The 22,219-nt window shown below is 42.9% G+C and overlaps 1 protein-coding gene across 11 annotated transcripts in view; it reads right to left on the bottom strand.

Annotated features, from left to right (window-relative positions):
- Nucleotides 1-22,219, bottom strand: part of PLXNC1 (plexin C1) — a 159,443-nt gene that overhangs the window by 120,225 nt on the left and 16,999 nt on the right. For all 11 annotated transcript variants that reach the window (XR_002515781.2, XM_003906962.5, XM_021922778.2 and 8 more), the window contains exons 2-4: nucleotides 18,570-18,710; nucleotides 6,493-6,627; nucleotides 1,877-1,977 (exon numbers count right to left, since the gene is read on the bottom strand). Coding sequence is in view for 10 of the 11 variants with exons in the window: in XM_003906962.5 (XP_003907011.2) it covers nucleotides 1,877-1,977; nucleotides 6,493-6,627; nucleotides 18,570-18,710 (377 nt within the window). In the remaining variant the exon portion in view is untranslated. The remainder of the gene's footprint in view (nucleotides 1-1,876; nucleotides 1,978-6,492; nucleotides 6,628-18,569; nucleotides 18,711-22,219) is intronic.

Below are 22,219 nucleotides of genomic sequence, written 5' to 3'. Positions count from 1 at the left end.
AAAAAAAAAAAAAAGAAAAAGAAAAAAAGAAAAAATTCTTTGGACTCTACTTACTCTTCCAGTGTTTGCTTCATTTTTTCAGCTGTCTTTCTCAGTAAAGCTTCTCTAAGCTGTCCCTGCTTAAGGTCTTATTTTCCCATTGTCTCTAGTGGATTTAGCGCCACTCCTAACAATGGCATTCCCAGCAGTCACCCACTGTCACCTGCTAAGTGCAATGGATCCATTCTTTTCTTCTCCTGCTTGACCTCTCAGCTGAATCTGACCCAGTGGATCGCTTCCTCCTCCTTTCTTTCCTTGGCTTCCAGGAGACCACCCTCTCCAGTTTTTCCTCTTCCCCTTCTGACTGCTCCCTCCTTATTTCTTGTTCTGTTTCCCCTCCTTCTCCCCAACCCCTAAACACCACAGCCCCTCAATGCTCAGTTCTCAAACTTCTCTCCTCAATCAACACTCACTCCTTCGTCTGGTCTTACGGCTTCTCTGAGTACCATCTAAAATCCACCAACTCCCAAATTCATATCACCAGCTTGGACATCTCCCACAGGCTCCAGAGCTGAGCTTGTTAATACGTTAGCTGCTAGCTCCATGTGGCTATTTAATCACCACCATCGTCGCCGCCATTATCGAATTGACTCCTGTACACAGCTCTACAAATACAGACAGGGGTGCTACATAAATGAATGGATCTAAAAGATTATGGCAAGACTGCTCAGTGAGTGTGCAACAAATAAATCCCATTCGTGATCAGTGAATTATTCATGAGCATTTTTCTGGCCCTTGCTTCGTTTGTCTGCCAGTGACTCTGACGGAAACAGCCCGGTAAGGAAGCGTAGCAAATGGCAGGGGCAATTATTCCTCTTGCTGCAGCTCGAATTGTGCCTTCCCCCATGAACTCTTAATTAATTCCATCCCCATATTTTTGGTTTGTTTCCTAAACCTCTTGCTTGTATTGCATTTCCCCCTCTCCCTTCATTTCTCTTGGCTGCCTCACCGTTCAGTCCCCAATTCTCTTCCTCCTCTTTTCTAGTCCCAAACTGTCCCCTGGTTCAGCCTTCAGCATCTCTCCACCTGCTCTGCTCTTTCTTATCCTTTTCACCTTTAAAAACTGAAAGCACCAAACTGACAGACACTGTTATGGGTTTTTTTTTCGTTCTCTCTCTCTCTCTCTCTCTCTCTCTCTCTCTCCCGCCTGAGCTGCAGCGAAGGCTCTCTCCTCCTTTGCTTCTCCGGCAAGAGCCCCAGTACTGGGTTGCCATGGCGACGGCGAATCCAACCAGGCCGGGCCCAGGGACGCTAGGAAACTGCCATGGCGGGGAAGCTGCTCCGAGTCGCCCCTGAGCCTAGATGGGTCGTGAACATCGTCATTCCAGACCAGGCTGGGCAGATTCTGCCCGGAGACTGAGATTGTACATCAGGCCCACAGCTGTGCGGCGCATTAGGAGACGGCGCCATCAATAACGAGGCTTCTGCGGAGCGAACAGAATACATGACATGATGGGGATTCAACGGAAAAATTTTCAAACATCTCTATTCTTTTATCTTCTCGGAGGGGGGACCTTTTGCCTCTCTCTTGAGTCTTGGAGAACTCTGGAGAAAGTAAAAACCAAATCTGCCTGCTCTCGCCCGTTCTCCTGAAGGCCGCACACCTGCCCCTCCCGCCCTCAGCCTGGGGAGCCCCCCCGGTCCAGTGATTGCATAGCACGGACGCGGCTGGAAACATCTTGGAGAATTCATTAGGATTGCACAACGAGATTTTAGTCGAGGAAGAGATCAGTTCCCTCAGGTCACTGCAATGGATCGTTAAAGTAGGGCAACAAGTGTTCTGCCGCATGACACTTTTTCGAAAATGCGAGTTGGTGAGAAAGAATTCAGGAGATACCTTTGTAGTGGATGGCACCAACCGCAGTGAGGGTCTGTGGCTGTTAAACACTCCGAACAGGATTTGTGTTTACTGCAGTTTGCAACACGAATTCTCCTCACCTAAAAAGAAAGAGGACAGTGGTTCAGACAGAATGATAAGCAACAGCAGCAAAACTACAACACCTTATCTAATGAAAGGCCAAAAAGAGCCTATTTATCAACTTGCACTCAAAACACCTTCATATTGGCACTGGGCAGTGGGTCTCAAGTTCTAGGACATGAAGTCCTTGTATGGAAATCACCTGGGGAGCTTTTGACAGTGCATATTCCCAGGCCTCTGCCCCAGAGACTCACTAAGTCTGGGGGCGGAGCCCAGGAATGTGTATTTTTTCCATTTAAAATATTTTTTTCTTAAAGACACAGGGTCTCACTATGTTGCCCAGGCTGGTTTTGAACTTCTGGGCTCAAGTGCTCCTCCCATCTCAGCCTCCCAAAAGCGCTGAGATTGCAGGCATGCACCACTGTGTCTGGCCAGGAATCTGTATTTTAAGAGCTCTCTCAGGTGAGTCTGACATGCAGTTGGGTTTCCGATCTGCTAATGATGATTTCCATAGGGATCATGGAATCAGGTTGCCTGGTTTTCATACAGAGACAGTCCATGTGTGGCCAATGGCATTTTGGAAATGAGCATTAGGGAACAGCAAAGGCTCTGTCCCAGGAGTGTCAGCAGGAGGTTGGCACTCAATGTGGAAATGAGGAGGACCAGGGACCAGGCCCTCCCACACCCCTGCCAGGGGCAGCGCCGTGACCTCAGCTCCTGGCTTGCTTTGCTCACACCCCTCCAGTGGAGTAGAAAATAAAAGAAACAGGGGGAATAGTCAAATCACTTCCCTGTCCCTAGAGCTGCCTCTTGCTGTTGTCAGGAAACAGCAGCCCACAAAGAGGGCACCCCAGCTGGGCAGGCCCAAACATCTAGGCAGCCAGTCAGAGCCTCCAAGTAGGGCGGTCAGAGGCAGGGAGTAGCTGAGCATCACACAGAGCATTTTCTGCAGGCAAAACCACACAGCAGGTAGTAAGGGAACTTGTGGAACTCATTATGCCAGGAAGTTGCACAAGCTATAGTATAAATAACCTCTTTAGCAGGTTAGAGAAATAAAGAGTTGTAGAAGGGAGCTCTCTATTTTCCTCTATTTTGTGAGGAAAACAGGGACTATCCTGAGGTGGACCCTTCAGTTCCAAGTTGACTTCATGGAGGATAACCATGCCCTTCCATTTCATAGTCCCCAACACTGCTGACAGATGCAACCAGCAGCCCATGATCCTGAGCCAGAATTAACCAGAATGGAGGAAAGTATTTTCTGGTAGTTCACAAATGCCTCTGTAACACTGACGGATTTTAATAGTGTCACGCAATCTCTCTAACCTTGTTTCCTCATCTGTAAAATGGATCACGACTTCATGGGGTTATTATGAACCATTGTCTGACAGGTACTAAATGTTCAATAAGTATTGGTTACTGCTATTATGTAAGAAAAGGGTTCCATGATCCAGCAAACATGAAACCTTAGACTGAAAAAGCGAAACAGGTTTCCTTAGCACAGGGATTCTGAGAGCCTTTGAATATGCTGAGCCCCACATATACTATTCCCCACATACACATATACTATTCCAGGAGGGGTATAGTAAGTAACAGCTGGTCATGGGACCACTTTTGCTCAGAGCATTCTGTGGAATATGGGTCTCCAGAACATTCTCTGAGAACTATTACTCAGTGTATTTAAACACACAAATATAACTCTGTATAAGAGGGAGGACACTGACCGGGCACGGTGGCTCACACCTGTAATCCCAGCACTTTGGGAGCCTGAGGTGGGAGGATCACTTCAGGCCTGGAGTTCAAGACCAGTCTGGCCAACCCTGTCTAAACCCGTCTCTATTAAAACAAACAAACAAACAAAAATTAGCCAGGCATGGTAGTGTGTGACTGTAGTTCCAGTTAATAGGGAGGCTGAGACGGGAGAATTGCTCAAACCCGTGGAGGCGGAGGTTGCAGTGAGCTGAGATTGTGCCACTGTACTCCAGCCTGGGTGACAGAGCAAGACTCCATCTCAAAAAAAAAAAAAAAAAAAAGAAAGAGAGAGAGAGGGGACACTAAAAATACATTAGACCTGCTCTCTAATTTAATAACAGACCGTAATGACTATTCCACATAAATGCACACATCTCCATATGATTATTTTTAGCAGCCCCGTATCATACCATTTCATGGATATGCCATAGCTTATTAGTTTGGCTGTTCTTATCTCCCCAATAGCCTAGGAAAGAGCCTTCCTTGGGCTTTGTCTCTTACAGAGTTCAAATAATAGGATCTCTAGCAGTAATCCTCAGTGAAGAATGCAGGGCTAACCAGCTTTGATGCCCAGTCAAAAACTCTCCCTAGGACTTCAGGCTTTGAATGACCAGAGGCTAGAACTTTTTGCTTTCTAGAAAGTGGGAACCCATCAACTACTGGTGGCTTTTCACAGTGGTTCCCAGCCTAGGGTCCTGAGTTCTAGGGTTCCATTACTATCCATGAAGGAAGTAATGGGGGCTTATGAGCTATTTGCAATATTTCAAAAAACTGAATGGAAAAACATGCACGGATTAAGCAAGATATCAAATTTCTTTGCTTTGGGTTGAAATTTTATCAGCTCCATGTGGGAGCGCAGTCAGGACTCTGACCAGCAGTTTTGAGATGCCCTTGATAAATAAACCCTGGGAATGGGAACCGTTACTTAATATGTGCAGTTTGTTGGGTAGACAAAGGTCTTTCAAAGATGGGATCCCCAGGGAAGACACATAATACAAAGTGTCTGAATGGTGAAGCAAATTGGCATAGGAGATTCTACATGGTGAAAGACTGGTTTACAAGCTCTGTGGGAAGATGTGGCCATCTCAATGCGCTCATTTTGATACAACTGACTTTTCAATGTGCAAAGAACGATATCATCTTTATAAGAATACCAGAAACTACAAATTGCTTGGACATCTTATCTGTGACTCAAAAAGCACATGTAGATGGCTGTCATTGCTATTCTTCTTAGAATGACTGAAAGAAAAAGAATGGAAAACCAGGGGTGGGCTGAGAGTATCTGTTACATCCATTATAGAATTATGTAAGTCTCAATTACCTTCTTTGCACTTTCCATGTTCAAATGGTCATGGGTCAAAACCACTGAGCCAGGGAATGTCCAGTTTTCACAAATTTTGGATTTAATACCATGTATCACGGGCTTTAGAATCAGGGTTGAGTTTTTGTCTTAGCCCTGCAAAGGCTAACCTACAAATATATACATACATATCTATCTATATAGATATATAGATATTCTTTAACAAGTTATTTAACCTCTCCAAGTCTTAGATTCTTCATATAAAACAAGGGTAACTATCTCATTAAATTAAAAACACATTTCTTTTTCTTCTTCTTCTTCTTTTTTTCTTTTTTGAGACAGAGTCTCACTCTGTTGCCCAGGCTGGGGTGCAGTGGTGATGTCAGCTCACTACAACCTCCACCTCCTGGTTTCAAGCGATTCTTGTCCTTCAGCCTCCCAAGTAGCTGGGATTATAGGCATGCACCACCACACCCAGCTAATTGTTTGTATTTTTAGTGGAGATGGGTTTTCATCATGTTGCCCAGGGTGGTCTTGAACTTCTGAACTCAGGTGATCTCCGCCTTGGCTTCCCAAAGTGCTAGGATTATAGGCGTGAGCCACCATGTCCAGCCTTTTTTTTTTTTTTTTTTTTTCTTTTTTTTTGTGTGAGGTGGTGTCTTGCTCTGTCACCCAGGCTAGGGTACAGTGGTTTGATCATGGCTCACTGCAGCCTTAAACTCCAGGCCTCAAGGGATCCTCCCACCTCAGCCTCCCAAAGTGCTGGGATAACAGGCATGAGCCACTATGCGCAGTCAGTAACACATTTCATTAACACTGTTTTCTACACTTGTGTGTATGTGTATGTACATAATTCTGTGCATCTAGACAGAGATCGTGCAAAGAACAGTGACTAATACATAGTAGAGACTCACTAACAATTAGTTTCTTTTCTCCTTCCCTTGGCGAAATCACTTGGTAAAGATGAAGGAAATATAAAAATATATTACTTTTATTTCAGTAAGCAGAAGGGAAAGAAAAGCCAAAACAGCAAGATAAATGAAGAGGGGGAGGGTTAGTACCATATATTTCCTGGTTCATGAATGTGTATGAGACTGTGGCCTGATATTAACCCCAAATTCCAAAGCCAGTCCCATTGGGTAGATTCATAAATGCATCTAACCATTCAGTGCCCACACAATAAATGTGTAAATTCAGTTACCTTGCTGATTATGTGCCCATTTGCAAGCACACCCTCCTCTGAAAACCTTAGCACTGGAAATACAGCCAATAATAAAATTGTCTAAACAGATAATATTTCTTGCTTACTTACTGACAGTCAGTAAGGTTTTTAATTCCGTGCCTGTGAACCACTGCGGGTCTCCTCGAAGCCTAGGGCACTGCTTAAACTCTGTAGTCCAAAGTAAAAGCTTTGCTACTAGATAATGACATCGAGTAAACCATTTTTATTCATAAATCAGAAGCAATAACTAGTATTTCTACCTACCTCTTTCCCAGCTGTTAGATAAATGTAGATATTCTTCACAGGATGAGGAACAAGTTTGTAGAAAACAGGCGTCTCTTCTTTAATTTCATAGATAACCTCTGGACAATTTGAAGTCAAATTCTCACCAAGAATAACCTATTTTTTTTTTCAAAAAGAGAAACATGATTTCTATTTAATACTTCTTTTCTTTTTTTTTGAGACGGAGTCTCGCTCTGTCACCAGGCTGGAGTGTAGTGGCACGATCTTGGCTCACTGCAACCTCTGCCTCCCAAGTTCAAGCGATTCCACTGCCTCAGCCTCCCGAGTAGCTGGGACTATAGACGCACTTCGCCCGGTTAATTTTTTTAGTAGAGATGGGGTTTCACTATGTTGGCCAGGATGGTCTCAATCTCCTGACCTTGTGATCCACCCGCCTCGGCCTCCCAAAGTGCTCGATAACAGGTGTGAGCCACCGCACCCAGCCTCTATTCAATACTTTGAATAGCGGGGTGGCGAAAATTGTAGCTTAATCATAAAGCTACATCCTTTTTCACTCACTACAAATACCGCCTAAGGTACCATGCTCCTTAATCAACCCTCCCACATCTCAGTCCTCAACAAGGCTGGTAATAACAAGCAGAGTATTTCTTCTTTTGTAAGGGCAAAGGCATAAAAAATGAACAAACAAAAAAAGCCGCTCTTCAGGTCTCGGGTAGTATCCTCATATGTGGAAGCTGGCTGACCACAATTTCTGACCATGTCTGGCCCTATAGGAAGCCACAAGTGACAGCTTCATTAGTGCTGTCTCAAGAGAGACTGGAAATTAAAGGAAGTAGCTCCCACATGTATTTGCACAGGATACTCTGATCGTCATACCGTTAGAAGTGACCCAGATTAACGTGGCAGATACAGACAAGTAGGTTTGTGTTCACATATAAAATATACGCAAGTGTGACTCAGTACTCAATGGTTTTGAAATTGGACACACCTGAGCTTCATCCATCTTCAGTCAACAAACATCTACCAAACACCCATTATGCACCCAGCACTGTTCTGGGTGTTTGAAAAACGGCAGTGAACAAAATGGGGAAGGGAGAGCTCCTGACCTCATAGAACTTACATTCTTGTGTGTGTGTGGTGGGGTGAGTAACTTAAAAAGAAAAAAGTAAATTACAAAATATAGTGGGGTTAGGGGTTAAGAGAATATTATGTTCAGGGTAGGTGTCACTGAAAAGGTGGTATTTATTCAGACTTGCAGGAGATGATTTATTTTCATACTCGAATGAAACATGTTCTTAAAAGCAGCCCTGCCAGTGCAAAGAAACTAAAATGGGAGGAGGCCAGAGTGGCTTCAGTGGAGAGAGGTAGAGGAGTGAACAATAAGATAGTAAGATAACAGGGGAAGGATAATCAAGGATCTTGTGGGCCTGTGTAAAAAACCTGCCTTTTACTGTAGATGAGAGAGAGGAGGCCATGGTCATGAGTCGAGGAGCAAGAGGAGATGGTGAGAAGGCGGGGTTTGAAGCATGCGTATGAAGACCCATCAGGAGACTCTAATCCTATAGTGCTAGAGAAGTACAATGGTGGCTTAAGCTTGGGTTTGCATCCTGCCTCCATCCTTTAAGTAGCTGCACTACTTTGAACTAGTAACTTAATCTCCCTGGGCCTCAATTTCCTCATCTCTAAAAATGGGGCTAATAGTGCCTTCCTTATTACAGTTTTGTAAGGATCAAATAAGAACTATGAAAGATGCTTAGCACATAATCAATAGTCAATAGATAATAATCTGTTACTAGATTGCAAGTTCCCTTTGGGCAGGGACCATGGTTTTTTTTTTTTTTTTTTGAGATAGAGTCTTGCTCAGTTGCCCAGACTGGAGTGCAGTGGTGCGATTTTGGCTCACTGTAACCTCCGCCTCCCAGGTTCAAGCCATTATCTTGCCTCAGCCTCCTGAATAGCTGGGACTACAGACATGCACCACCACGCCCAGCTAATTTTTGTATTTTTAGTAGAGACGGTGTTTCACCATGTTGGCCAGTCTGATCTCGAACTCCTGACCTCAGGTGATCCACCGCCTCTGCCTCCCAAAGTTCTGGGATTACATGTGTGAGCCACCGTGCCTGACCTGGGACCATGTCTTAATCACCTTTGTACCTAACCTTTAATCTTCTTTGTACCTAACACAATTTGTACCCACTACTTTGAAAAGTGAAGGCGTTCAACACTTTGTCAGTCTGAACACATCCAGATAGATTATCTATATCATATCTCTACCACTGTAGATATCAGCTACATTGGAAGCATGGTTTGAAAAGAAAAATTTGGCACCTGAGATTCTTTTTGGACAAAGTCTACTTCACACATCTACTAATCAATAATATGCCTATACCCACATATCCTGATGGCAGTTAGGTATCTGCTGTTTAGCCAAAGGCTTCTTATCAATTTTGCACACAGAGCAACTTCCTGCATTCATTTCCCCTTTCCAGGGCCCGGGCCTGGGTCTAGCTTTGCCCGGCAATCAGTGGCTTCCTTCTATCATCTCCTTGGGTCAAGCCCAGGTGGATTTGGTGCAAATAGTGGCTCACCTGAAGCCCTTGGACTGCTCACCAAATTCAGCAGCAGCTTTGTAAAAGTCAATCTCACTAACCAAACATATGAAATATGACTTCTTAAAAGCTCTTCTTAAAACAGAAGCAGTTAGGTCCTAAGGGAGGTGGGAAAGGTGTGTGTCTCAAGTCATTTTAAAATGACTTTATAGCTGCACTATCCAATATGACAACCACTAGCCACATAATGGCTATTTAAATTTAAATTTAATTAAAAATTTAAATTTAATTAAAAACACTAGCAACATTTCAAGTGTTCACTAGCTACCTGTGGTGACTGGCTACCATACTGGAGAGTACAGGTGTAGAACACTTCTATCATCACAGAAAGTTCTCTTGGCCAACACTGCTCTACAGAATCCTGTAAGCGGAGCCAAGGGACAGGCACTGACCAAGGTATGGGCTTGCCAGGATTTGCCATCTCTAATTCATTAGCTGTATTAATCAGCTCAGATTCAGTTGATCTGGTCTGGAAAGCAGTTGTATAAGGAAAGAGAAACAGGAAGCCAGTTTTTGTTTGTTTGTTTGTTTGTTTGTTTTAAAAAACAAACATTGATAGAAATATTCTCAAGGAAGGGTCAAGAAAAGAGAAGCTGCTGCCCTGGCATCTCTTCAGGAATTCATCATGGCAAAAGCATCACTGGGCAGCATACACCCATAATGTATTCTTGCCAATAAAGTTGAACCTGAATCTAATCAAGTCTTTAGCACTAACTTCCATGTAGCACTAGGAAGCAGGAGTAGAGGAACAAGCTAAATGACACCACAAGGAAGCAGAAAGCCAAACACATGGTAAGAGATATTCTATAGGGCAAAGGACCTGGTTTTTCAGTTAAGTCAGTAGCAGGCAATAAAAGTAAGTGAGGAGACTGCTGTAGATAATAGAACAACCAAATCTGGTTTGAGGACTTTGTGCAAATACCAATTTGAACAAAACCATTTTAAATACATTTTTAAATCAATTGGGAATATTTGGTTACACAGACTGGATAGTAAGTGATCCTAAGGAATGACTGATAATTCTATTAGCTGTGATCATGGCATTATGGTTACAATTATTTAAGAAAATAACTGTAGTTTTTGAGAGATACATAACGAAATATGTTGAGGTGAAATGACATTGTGTCTGTGGGGTTTGCTTTAAAATTACAAAGTAAAAACATACTTTATGCCACCACTCATCCATTTTACGCAAATTAGGAGCTGCACTGCAGTATTTATTGGGGGCTTATTTTATTTACTCTTGGAGCATCATTGATACAGATGGGTGGCACCTGGAAAGATCCAGTTGGGTGCAACATTGATTTATTTACTTAGTACTTTGGAAATGAAGCACCAATATTCTCTCTAGAACTCTGAACTGTGGCAAGGAAGCTTTTCTTTTTCTTTTCTTTCCCTTCCCTTCCCTTCCTCCCTCTCTCTCTTTCTTTCTCTCTCTTTCTTTCTTTCATTTTTTTTTACAAGTTATCAAAAAGTTCTGTGGCCCAGGATTTACCAATCAGTTTCCTGAAAAAGCTACTTAGCATGGCTTGCACTGAAGCTTGTCCTGATAGCCATAGATGCTGGGTTTAAATTAGTATGTTTCATCAATGATGGAAGCCAGACCTCTCTAGAAGGTAATTTGGCATCATCTATCAAAATTATAAAGCACATACCCTTGGACCCTGCAGCCCCTCATATATATATATGTGTGTGTGTGTGTGAGGAATGATATATAATGATAAATATTCATTGTAGCATTGTATGTTATAAAGAAAAGATTAAAACAACTTAAATGTCCATCAATAGGGAACTGGTTAAGTAAACTATACTACAAACAAGGGAATACTATTCAGCTATAAAAATAATTAGAAAGCTCTTTGTATTATAGTTAATGTAATATGAAATATGTACACATATTTATAAATACAGACATATTTACATATACAGGTATTTTTACATATATAATATATATATGAAAAACGTATTTGTTTACTGTGTTTTATGTTTCAACAAAAGGGAGGAAGAATATCTTCACTCTTTTGCCTGTAGACAGATATAAACTATCTCTGGAAAGATACCCATGAAACTGCTATCATTGGTTGCCTTGGAAGTCAAGAACAGGTGACTTTCACGGAATATTTTCTTGGTTCTTTTGAGTTTTAAACAATATCACTGTATTACCTTAAAAATAAATACATAAAATTTAAATTTAAAAATCCTTGAGGGTGAGTGAGTCAAATTGTTTTTCTTTTTGCTAGATTATGCAAACAATGCTCTCCATAATCCTGAGGACAGGACAAGAGGAAGTTTTAGTTTTCACCACAAAGGTCCTAAATGTGCTACACAGAGGGGTGAGGGATTTCTGCTTCTGTGGCCCCTAGAGTCTCATCTCTCTCAGATGAGACAGGACACGTCGGTGTTAATGTTGTCTCTCACCTAGCCCGAGCCCCAGCCCACAGGCCCTAATGGAACACTTGGACTTTCTAATTGCAAACTTCATGAGAATATCAACACAGAGACAAAAGCCAGCAAGACTGGAGCAAGGGAAACGTTCCTTCCTCAGCTCAGTTGAGGTGGGCAGCCTCGGAAAAAGAACATGATCAGTGAAGCAATGCAGGAAGTAACAATGAGTCACAAAAACCCAAAATGGGTTGAATTTTGCATAAGAGAAATCTCATCCAATTGACACACACACTCCTTGGGCATGATGTGGATTTTTATCTTCCAGGATACGACCTTAATATAGATCTAATCTGAAGTCAATCTGAACCTTCTCCATGTGCATGCTTGTATACGTCTTTATCCTTCAAGTCTCCAACATCACCTCCTCTGAGAAGCCTTCCCTGATCACTTCTCCGCTGAACACCTCTGTCACTCGCTACCCATCACTCTGTTTTCTTCATAGCACTTAGCACTATCTAAACTGTCTTTATCGCTGATTAATCCATTTACTTGTTTTCTGTCTTTTTCTTCCCACCAAGAGAGCAGGGGCATTGCCTGTTTTGTTCACCTTTGTATATTCAGCACCCAGAACAGTACCTGGCACATACAAGGTGCCCAATAAATATTTATTAAATGAAAAACGACTCTATTAGCATTCAAGATTTTATAGAGCTCTTCAGCTTTTTCCAGCTGAAGCCTGTGCAGAAAACAAATTTTCTCTGATGGAGAATTTCAGTTCGTGTCAACATATTGTTTCTGTTGACATCCTCCTGCAGCCTCATGGTAGACTATTAACTAGCCTTGGGATTTTTGTTGCATACAAAACTCCCAACGGCACTGTGAAATTAACTGAGTGGAGACTTCAACACCATACAATTGCAAGACAGGTTCAAGACCACCCACGGGAAGGATACCACGGTGAGGAAAATGTGGGGGGAGAAAACAAAAGACTATTTTTTTTTCTTTAAGATTACCATGAGATGGAAAAGCCACAGGTGTTCAAAAAGCTATAATATTTTATGCCAAATTTAATTTCCAATGTCTCACTCTGTGGGGCTAACTAGTTGAAGGGCAAACAAGCCAACCCTTTCATTTATTATTATTTTTTTCCATAAGCAGTTTCTGAGAAATGCTGGGAAGGAGACTTAAATCACACATACACACACACAAGTGCACACACACATATGCACGTGCATGCCTGCATACACATACACATACACAGGCATGCCCGTGCATGCGTGCATGCTCACACACACACACGCACACACAGGAGAAAGCAAGGTAAGTATTTAATGTGCCTCAGTAGTTAGAAGTAACAAAGATGAAATATAAAAATCAAGGCAAATTTCTCTTTTGTTTCCAATCTACTTGTTGCAGTGTAGACAGTAAGAGAAGCATACAGTCTCAGCCACAGGTTCTAGATTTGTGGATTATATGGGAGTAAAAGTTTCAAATTGGGGAGTCCCTGCAAAACTCATAAATTGGAATTAATGAGGTGGGGAGAATTTGAACTAGGCTTCACATGACATCCTAAACGGCCCACCAGTGAACCCACTTCCAAGTTTTGACACTTCCTGCTGTTTTAACTTTTTGGTCTGTTAGCTCAGTCATCCCCACCACCACCACTTCCGGTCCCAGGTCCTGTTCTAGGTTCCCCAAGTTCTCCTATTCCTTATTTGAACACTTTCTGGGTATATAGTAGAGCTTGTCTTTACAAAAGATTTTTTTCTCTTACGTTCATTCAAAAACTTTAATAACCACAGTCAAGGCAGACTCTTTAGGTAGTACAGAGATTTTGCTTCTGTTTGAATTCAGACAGAACTTTCTGGAACTGGTTTAATTTTGCTGTGATTTGAATAAACGAAATCCATCAATGGGGCCGTGTGCAGGGGCTCATGCCTGTAATCCCAGTTCTTTGGAAGGCGTAGGTGGGAGGATCCCTGGAGCCTAGGAGTTTGAGACCAGCCTGGGCAACATGGTAAAACCCTGCCTATATAAAACGTTGGCCAGGTGTGGGGACACAGGGCTGTAATCCCAGCTACTCAAGAGGCTGAGGTGGGAGAATCACTTAAGCCCAGGAGGCAGAGGTTATAGTGAGCCGAGACCGCACCACCGCACTCCAGCCTGGGCAACAGAGTCAGACCTTGGCTCAAAAAAGAAAAAAATAAATAAATAAAAGAAAGCAAGCCATTAAGTGGGAGTAGAGTTTTTTGAGGGTAACCAGTCTGACCCCAAGCACATAGGAAATACCTCAAGACTGGATATGGGGACAAGATAGAGCTGTGTGATATAGCTTCCTGTATCCTGAACCCTACTACAGTCCCTGGGAGGTCAGGAAGACACTAGTCTTTACTGATGAAATGATCCAAAACAGCAACTGGAATACAGAATTCCTGTCTTTCCTATAAAGGAGCGACTGGGGTAAAGCTGGGGCCCCAAAGGAGATTCAGAGACCCCCATGAACTATGTGCGGCTCTGAGAGGAACGGGCTCTGCACTCAGCTGGGTTGCTAGGAGGCCATCCCCAAATAGGAACAAACTAAACCACAAGGTTTCTGGCCCCTTCTCATGAAACCTCAAACATCTGCATCTTGGTATCAACCCTTATACTCCAGTATTAGGAAGAAATATGACAAAAACCAGCTCCTCAAACTCTACTAAGCTCTGTAAGAGTTAATGCAGTTTAGTTGGGGGATAGAATCTCGGGCTCTGGACAGATTATTTAGGTTCAGAGCACCTTGAACAAGATACCTAACCTCTCGAGGCCTCAGGTTTTTTCATTTATAAAGTGGTGGAGGTGAAGGTATTGACTGGTGAGGATTAAACCAGTTAACCCGTGCAGATGCTGGTTCTAATGCCCAGCACACAGGAAGAGCTCAGAAATGTTAGCGATTATTCTTCCTTGCCCATTGCTTTCTTATCTTTTACGCTTACAAGAAAGGTTAATGGGCATGCATAAAGTTACAAATTTCAAATTTCATGCATATTCCGTTATTACTTATTTTACCACCTGGAAAAGCTCAAAATACACAATTCTGCCCTTGAAATAAGGACAATTTTCTAGAGGCAACAGAGTCAGCTCAAAGGAATCCAAACCACGTGATAGGCTGTACTATCATCTGGAGAAAGGCTTGGTGTGTGTTTACCAAAATGCGTACATTGTGCAACACGTGAAATGTGAATTCCGCAAAGCTGAGTTCAGTGTGACCATACTTTTCAGCTGATCTCAGTGGAGATGCTGACGACTGAAAAAAATCCAGCATGCAATCATGTTCCGAAAGGAAGCAGGATGGGGAAATAACGGCGGGGGGTGACAAGACATAACTCACCTCACCACCATGGGACTGTACACTGATCAAATAAAAGAGCAGATTAGATGCTCTCAAAGGACCCTTTGAGTTCTAAATTCCTTCTATTTCCCCAAAATCTTATAAAGGGACTTAGGTCTAAAGGCAAGAGAAGGAGGACAGTAAAAGTACTGGCATACTGTAACCTTTAGTTTCTTCACAGATCATCAGTGAAATCTTACCTTTGGAGGTAATGCCATCTTCCTTGGAAAATGTGTGTCTTTAAAGATACTTTTAAAGTGATCCGGTATCTTAGCTTAAGTTCAAAATAATGTACCCAAATAATAGAATATGATATAGTTATTTAAAAATACTATTTACAAAAGGTTTACAATAACATTTTAATATAAGCATTTTCCCCCACTAACTGAAGAAAAGGATGCAAAAATGGGATGCAAAATCCGACCTCAACTACATAAATAGAGAATCCAAAATGCTGACAGTAGTCGCTTCTGCACAACACAATTAGGAGTAATTTTTTATTTGCTGTCCTCTCACCCCCCACGACTCTGAAACTTTTTACATGGGCATATATTACCTTTACAATAAGGAAAAATTATCTAAATAACATGAAGCTTAAAATTACACCAATTATATTACAACTCATAGGATTTGCAGAGACTTAAGAAGCCAGGTTTTTAGTGGTGGTGGTAAAAAACAGCAATTGGGCTCCAATTGCTGTTTCCTGACTCTCATTCAACAAGGTATATACAACAGTGCCTGGCTCATGTCAAAATGCCGTCAACTCACGATCACTCAGAAACTGAAGTCAGGCTGTGGCTGATTCGAGCCCTCTTTCTACTCCTCCTCCTACTGTCTGCGTTGGGTTGAGTTTTGTTGTTTGCCGCTCATTAGTTCCCCCACGCTGTGGCTTAAGGAGCCAAGCTTGTGTCTATCAGTGTTCGTCCTTTCTAACAGTTCTGGTGACAAGCCTTGGCAAGGCAGACGCTCAAAGCTTCTGAATAAAGGGATTTGGGGATTATCAGTAGCTTCCAAATTATCCGCACGATCCCGGGTCTTCAGGATTCTGGGTAAATTCAGGGGCTACATCCAAGAATCTGTACACAGGATATAGAAGAGAGGCTTGGGCATTACTGAGCTGCCCTAGGGAGCCTGGTGGGCCAAGTCAGCTCAAGTTCATCCCTCACACCCTTCTCCTGAGTGCGAGAACTCTCTTATTGGGGGCTTTGGGTGGGTGTTAATTCCCAAGAAGTTACCACGCCAGTGAGGTGTTCCCTCAGTCAGATGGTCCGCCTTCTTCTCAGGCTGGGACTCTTTCCCGAGCCTCTAGGAAGCCTGACTCACCCCAGGAGCATATGTCCCCTGCCAGGGCATGGACCCCTATCCGCATGTTTCCCACGTGTCCCCCAGAATCCTCAGAGAGTAGTCCCCATGTCTGCAGCAGAGGTCACAAAGTCAGTGTAGCATAGGGGATCTTAGTGCAGTCTCTGAAGTCATTCCAGGTTCAAATCCCTGCTCTGCCCCTGTGTGACCTTGAGCAACATCATCCCATTTCTCTGGGCCTTGATTCCCTCATCTGTAAAATGGGAATAGTGGGCCTGCCCCGTTGTGTCATGGAGAGAACTGAATTCATTAGAAGATATAGAGTCCCTTGGCATCTAGGAAGCACTGTGTAAACATTAGCAGTCACAAAACAAACAACAAAAAGTTGCCTTTGTTATTCAAACCCTAAAAAAACAACGAGGCCCCACAGGTAGCTTCTGAATGGGTACCCCATACAGACCCTAAGGAGAGCGAGACTTCGGTCGTGGCCTCCTCAGCAGCATGAAGTTGCAGCTTGGTCTCACTCCCTCGTTGCCACATCTCTAGAAGCTAGCCAGCTGCATGCAGGCTGCTGGGTGAACACACAGGACAGGCAACACCAGGCCGTCCCATGGGGAACTATTTATAGACGAGTGTTCCTTCACCTCCAATTCACCATGTAGCAGTTTGGTTGGCTCGGCTTTGGGGAAACAGTGTTCTTGTCAAAACATCCGTCAAAAACATCCCAAATCTGAAGAGATAATTGGTGAGGAGACCCAGAAAGGCTTGATGGAAACTCCTGCCAGGCAAATGGGTCCAATAAGCCTGACCACGTTGGTGGAGCTACAGATGTCACCCAGTGACTTGTGTAGAATGATGGATGGGTATTTACCCTTCCCCAGGAAATAAAGCTAACACAACAGGAAAGATGATCAATGTATATTTTAAAAGAATGTATATACAAACAAACTCCCTCCCATATGTTACTGGGTTTCCTCCAAAGAAAACAGATTAAATCAAATGCCTACCAGGCACTCAGCACTGTATTAGGCGGTGGGAATTCATGGCCCCCTTCTCACGAGGCTTAAAATCAAGTTGGGAAGGCAAGACAAACACCAGTGAAAAGGTGAGGTCTCCAGGCAAGACATTTGGAATGAGCCACAAGAATGACATAGATCATGAGTATTTCAGGAAACGAGAGGGGAGCAAGGTCACTCCAGGCTTAGATGTCATCAAAGAGGAGGTGGGGTTTGAGCTGAGCCAGAGTATAGATACATAAGGTGCCGTAAATAAGAGAAAAAACAAAAAAGCATTTCAGGCTGGAAGTACAGTGTGAGCAAAAGTGTGGAAACAGGATCATATTTGGAAATAGGATCAAACAGGAGCAAATAAATAGCTTTGACTTGGGGATGGGGGTGGTGGGGAATACGTGTGCAGAAGACATAATTAGAGACTATCAGAAGAGGAAAGGGTTTTTCTGGGTTGTCTAGTAGAACTGTATTTTACTGGTAAAGAAATGGAGGCTCAGAGAAGCTAAGCAACTCACCTAAAGTCACACAGTGAGTTATCTGTGGGAGATCAGTTGAGGGAAACAGATCTACCATTATTCAATTAAGAATCTGATCTGAGTGTAAATGGATGGCTGCAGAGAGGCCAAGGAATCTCAGTCTTTAGTCATAGAAATGGTGCAGTTCCCAACCATGAATGTTGTTGGAGAACACAGAGGGTCTTCAATAAATGTTTGCTGATGACATTGATAAGATGACCGCTAGATAACTTCAGACAAGTCATTTGGTACCTCTGCTTTTATTTTCTCCTCCTCCCCTCTTCCCCTCTCATCAGTGAATAAAAACCTGCACTTGACCAGGGTATATCCATACAGTGGGGAAAAAATAGTCCTCTGAGATAAAAGTCAAGAGAAGTCTCAGAGGATTTTAGATCTCTAACCTCTCTGTGGTGTATGTGGGTACAAAGGGCAGAAAACAAACCCCCTCTGTGGGTGGTAAGTGGGCTGGAGGGAAGGAACACCTGTTTTTTCTTCTTTTCAAGCCCTATAATCTCTCATCTCTTTCAAGTTGTGAGAAATCAAGTGCTTTGTACATTTCCATGATAAAGGAGCTAGAACTAAAAGGTTACATGTCTTGGGAAGGTGAGTCAGGGTTGGGGTAGGGACCAGACCTCCATTTACCTCACCCAGGTGGCTTATGAGTAAGGAAGGAAAAATATCTTGGCACACTCCTGGGCAGCAAGGTAGCTGATACTTCATTACATGGCTATGGGGGTTCTTACATACAGAATTCCAGATTTTCTTCCAGGCCACTTCTGGGGGTCTTTAAGGAGTTCACGAAGTTCTTGGTTTGGTCTCATGTATAACCGAGAAGCATTAAAAAAAATTTTTTTAAAGCACAAAATATCACTATTAAAATAGACATTTGAAGAAGGCACAGAAAACCAACCTTAAGTAACTGGCCATCTCCAGTCCCCAAGAATAAAACAGTCCTGTTCATTACCACGGTGCCATAAACGGATGTCAGGTCGGAATGGATCAAGGTAGATGATGCGATTGGTTGGACTCTTTCAGGTTGATCCCCTTCTTTCTGAACATGCACACAAACGCACAAAAAAATAATAATAATTTTTAACAATGATACTTCTCATTATACTGATAAAATGTCACTCATGTCCTCCTAGGCAGGATCCCACTTCTGGGCCCCACATATATTTTCTTAGACAAGATTCCCCAGGAGCACCCTTGCATTACCTTGCAAAATCACCATACCTGCCCAACCAAAGAAAGCCCCTGTTTACTATGTATGAACAGGTATTGAATGCCAAAGCGAGCTGGCCATCTATTGAACACCCCCCAGCTGATATATGAAGCTGAATTCCACTTTAGTGCCAAGAGACAGCCCACCGCTGAATTGGGAGGCAGACGATCTCACACTTGGCTGTTTTCAAAATCCTGCCGCCAATTCATTTTAGCTAGGCGTTGGTTTCTGTGAGGTTAAACACAAACATTTCCCAAGATGTGACACGGACGATCCTATTGGGTGTGACGGCAGAAAGGAGTGATCCTAGATTTACCAAAAGGGACCACAGGAAGCCTGAAGACAGGGTAGCTAATTCGGGGGGTGAAAAGGCAGATACAGTCGCGGACGATAGACAGGATGGAGCCACAGAGCTAAGGAGGAACCAAGTCGAAGGGCTGGCCCTGGTGCTATGCTTTTAAAGGGAAAAACAAAAAGTCTAACTCCCAAGCTGAAGGCATTTAAATTGTCTGAGGCTCTGAGCACATGTAATCACACGCTTGCTCCTGATCATTAAATAAAGCCCCTCTATAAACCCAAAGCAGACAGAGTGTTGACCAAAATGTCTTTTTCTTTTTTGTGCTTTATGCTGCGTCCTGCCTTCAACGACAGGAAACTGAGTTTGTTACACAAATCTCTGGAAGATATGGAGCTAGGAAGAGCCGTTGCCGTCTGCAGCTACTGAACACAGTGTGATAGCACACTTTATCTGCCAGAGCTCAGTTCCCAACCGTACTAAGGTTTTTAAAGGCACACTGAAGTTGCAGCCAGCGAACTTCAGTAAGCAACACAGCAACTCCTAAAATCGCCCTATCTGGGGAGGGGGAGGCAGCCACACAGAGGCTAAGACTTATTAACTTCATTATATTATTGCCAACAGTGTTTATGTCTTTCAATTTATGTCTTATTAAATATTCATTATTTTTAAACCCACCAAGTTTCATTAACATCTAAACTAAATGGATTATGGGCTAAATTGATTTCTGAAGCCTTTAAAGTGCCATCTATATTTCTTTGTTGCAGTTGCGCTGCAAGGAATAGATAAGCTAGCCAGGATTTGTCCAATGCCCTGATCACTTTTCAAGGAAAAGATGTCATAACCTAAGAGAAGGCGACGTTTTTGCATAAAATATTCTATAGTGAACTCGGTTTAAGAAGATTTGGGGAAAGCTCATTAGAGTTTTTTTTTTTTTCTTCTTGTTGAAAGATACTTTTCATGCAATATGGGAAGATGAGGAGCTGTCCTGTGAAAATTGAAGTTAAGGAAAAAAAATTCTCTGTGGGTCTAAGGATTGGAACAATAGATCACTGTTTAGATAAGGAAGCCTCCTGACCATGAGCAGAAAAAGAAAAGTCGGATGACCTTTAGGATTAAAAAAATAAGTAAAACCATGCCACACATCTTGCTTTAAAATAAATCCAGAATTGTCCAAATGTAAGACCAGCTGACCGTGCTTGTTATTTTTATTAAATATCTGAGCACTGCAGAGAGGCTAACGCGGAGAACAGGGCATCATCTCCGCCTGGGTATCCAGAATGTTCTAATACCACTATCTCTGGCTAGAAGACTCCACTCCCTTCATCTCACAACAGAGAAAAAGTAATGGATGTGGTCTGCAGATTATCCACAAGGACCAGATGGGACAGTGTACATCTAGGTCTGGTATACAGTAGGTGCTTAATACTGTACCTGTTCTAATTCACCAAGAACCATGGGTAGTCTCTCCTGAGGTAGGATGAGAGATCCTGTTTGTGAAAGACTGGCTCCAAGAAAACAGAGGCAGCTCAAAAGCTGAAAGGGAACAAGGAGAAATCCATCCCAAATTACCATCTAACCTTTCCGGGTGTCCTTCTCTGATTTCCGGCTGCCCTCAACAATTGTAGTTTTTTCAGAGTAAGTCCAGGATCAATAGTATAGGTAACTGAGGCAAGAGGATCGCTTGAGGCCAAGAGTGGAGACCGGCCTGGGCAATGTAGCAAGACCCCCATCTCTACAGAAATAAAAAATTAGCCAGGTGTGTGGCACACACTTGTTGTCCCACCTATTTAGGAGGCTGAGACAGGTGGATCGCTTGAGTCCAGGAGCTCCGGGTTACAGTGAGCTATGATTGAACCACTGCACTCCAGCCTGGACAACAAAGTGAGACCCTACCTTAAAAAAAAAGTAATAGGTAAGTGGTGCAGCCATTAAATCAACATTCTCAAACTTGAGAGAACACCTGGCACTCGCTGACATTTGAGCTTGGTTCTCAATCACTGTGTGACCCGGGCAATTAATTTAACCCTGGTAGGGGTTAGCTTTCTAAACGATCTAATAAAGCTGATGTGTCTGATTGGCAGGGCGGTTACGAAAAAGATATGATAATAGTAATAATACTAATAATACCAGCTAACATGTATTAATTCTTACTGTGTGCTACTTGAAGTATTTTATCATCTTACCTAATGAAGGCAGTATAGCATAGAGAGCCAGCCAGACCACCTAAGTTTGACTCCTGGCTCTGTCACTTTCTAGCTAAGTAATTTTGTACATGTGATTTAATCTCTCTGTGACTCAGTTTCCTCCTCTATATGGTGGAAATGATAAGAGCACAGACTTTTTATGCCACAGACTTCTTATGAGGACTGGATGAGTTTGTGCGTAAGCCTCAGTAAAGCTTAGAACAGTGTTTGGCACACAGCAACACAAAACCCATGCTTGCTATCATTACTTCATTTAAAAACACAAGTTACTGCCACACCCATGGCAGTTATTTCCTCTTTGCCGGGAAGAACCCTAATTTTGTTCAGATAGCAATGAACCCAAGCCTGGTGGAAGCTATCACTGGGCCAAGCCAAATGGCAACTCCATTCACTATCGCCAGACACTGACTTTCCTAACCATGAGAGCTGAGGGTGGCCATGTGGCCCAGTCCTGGGCAGGGAAATGTAAGAAGTCCACTGGAAGGATTCCTGGGAATAAGTTTCCTCCTTGATAACAGAAGGCTCTTGAGGAGAACCCGTTTGCCCTCTTCCCTCACTTCCTTTGGAATACAGTTGTGTTATCTCATCATGTGTAGACTGGTGGCAACCATTCTGTTTCCATGAGATTCAAGATGAAGGACAGAAAGCAACATGCTAAGATTGGTGCAGGGAAAAGAAAAGAGATTCTACGTTCCTGGAGACACCACTGAGCCGCAGACCTCCAACTTTTAAACACTTTACTAAGTTAACAATAGTTGCCATGGTTTAAGCCACTGTCGGTTGGGTTTTCTGCTACTTGGAACCAAAAGCAAGTCACTGTTTAAGAAATGACAATT

Source organism: Papio anubis, chromosome 9, assembly GCF_008728515.1.
Source record: "Papio anubis isolate 15944 chromosome 9, Panubis1.0, whole genome shotgun sequence".
NCBI classification, from domain to species: domain Eukaryota; kingdom Metazoa; phylum Chordata; class Mammalia; order Primates; family Cercopithecidae; genus Papio; species Papio anubis.
The sequence above is the reverse complement of the archived record's forward strand: the minus strand, read 5'-3'. Positions and strand labels throughout refer to the sequence as shown.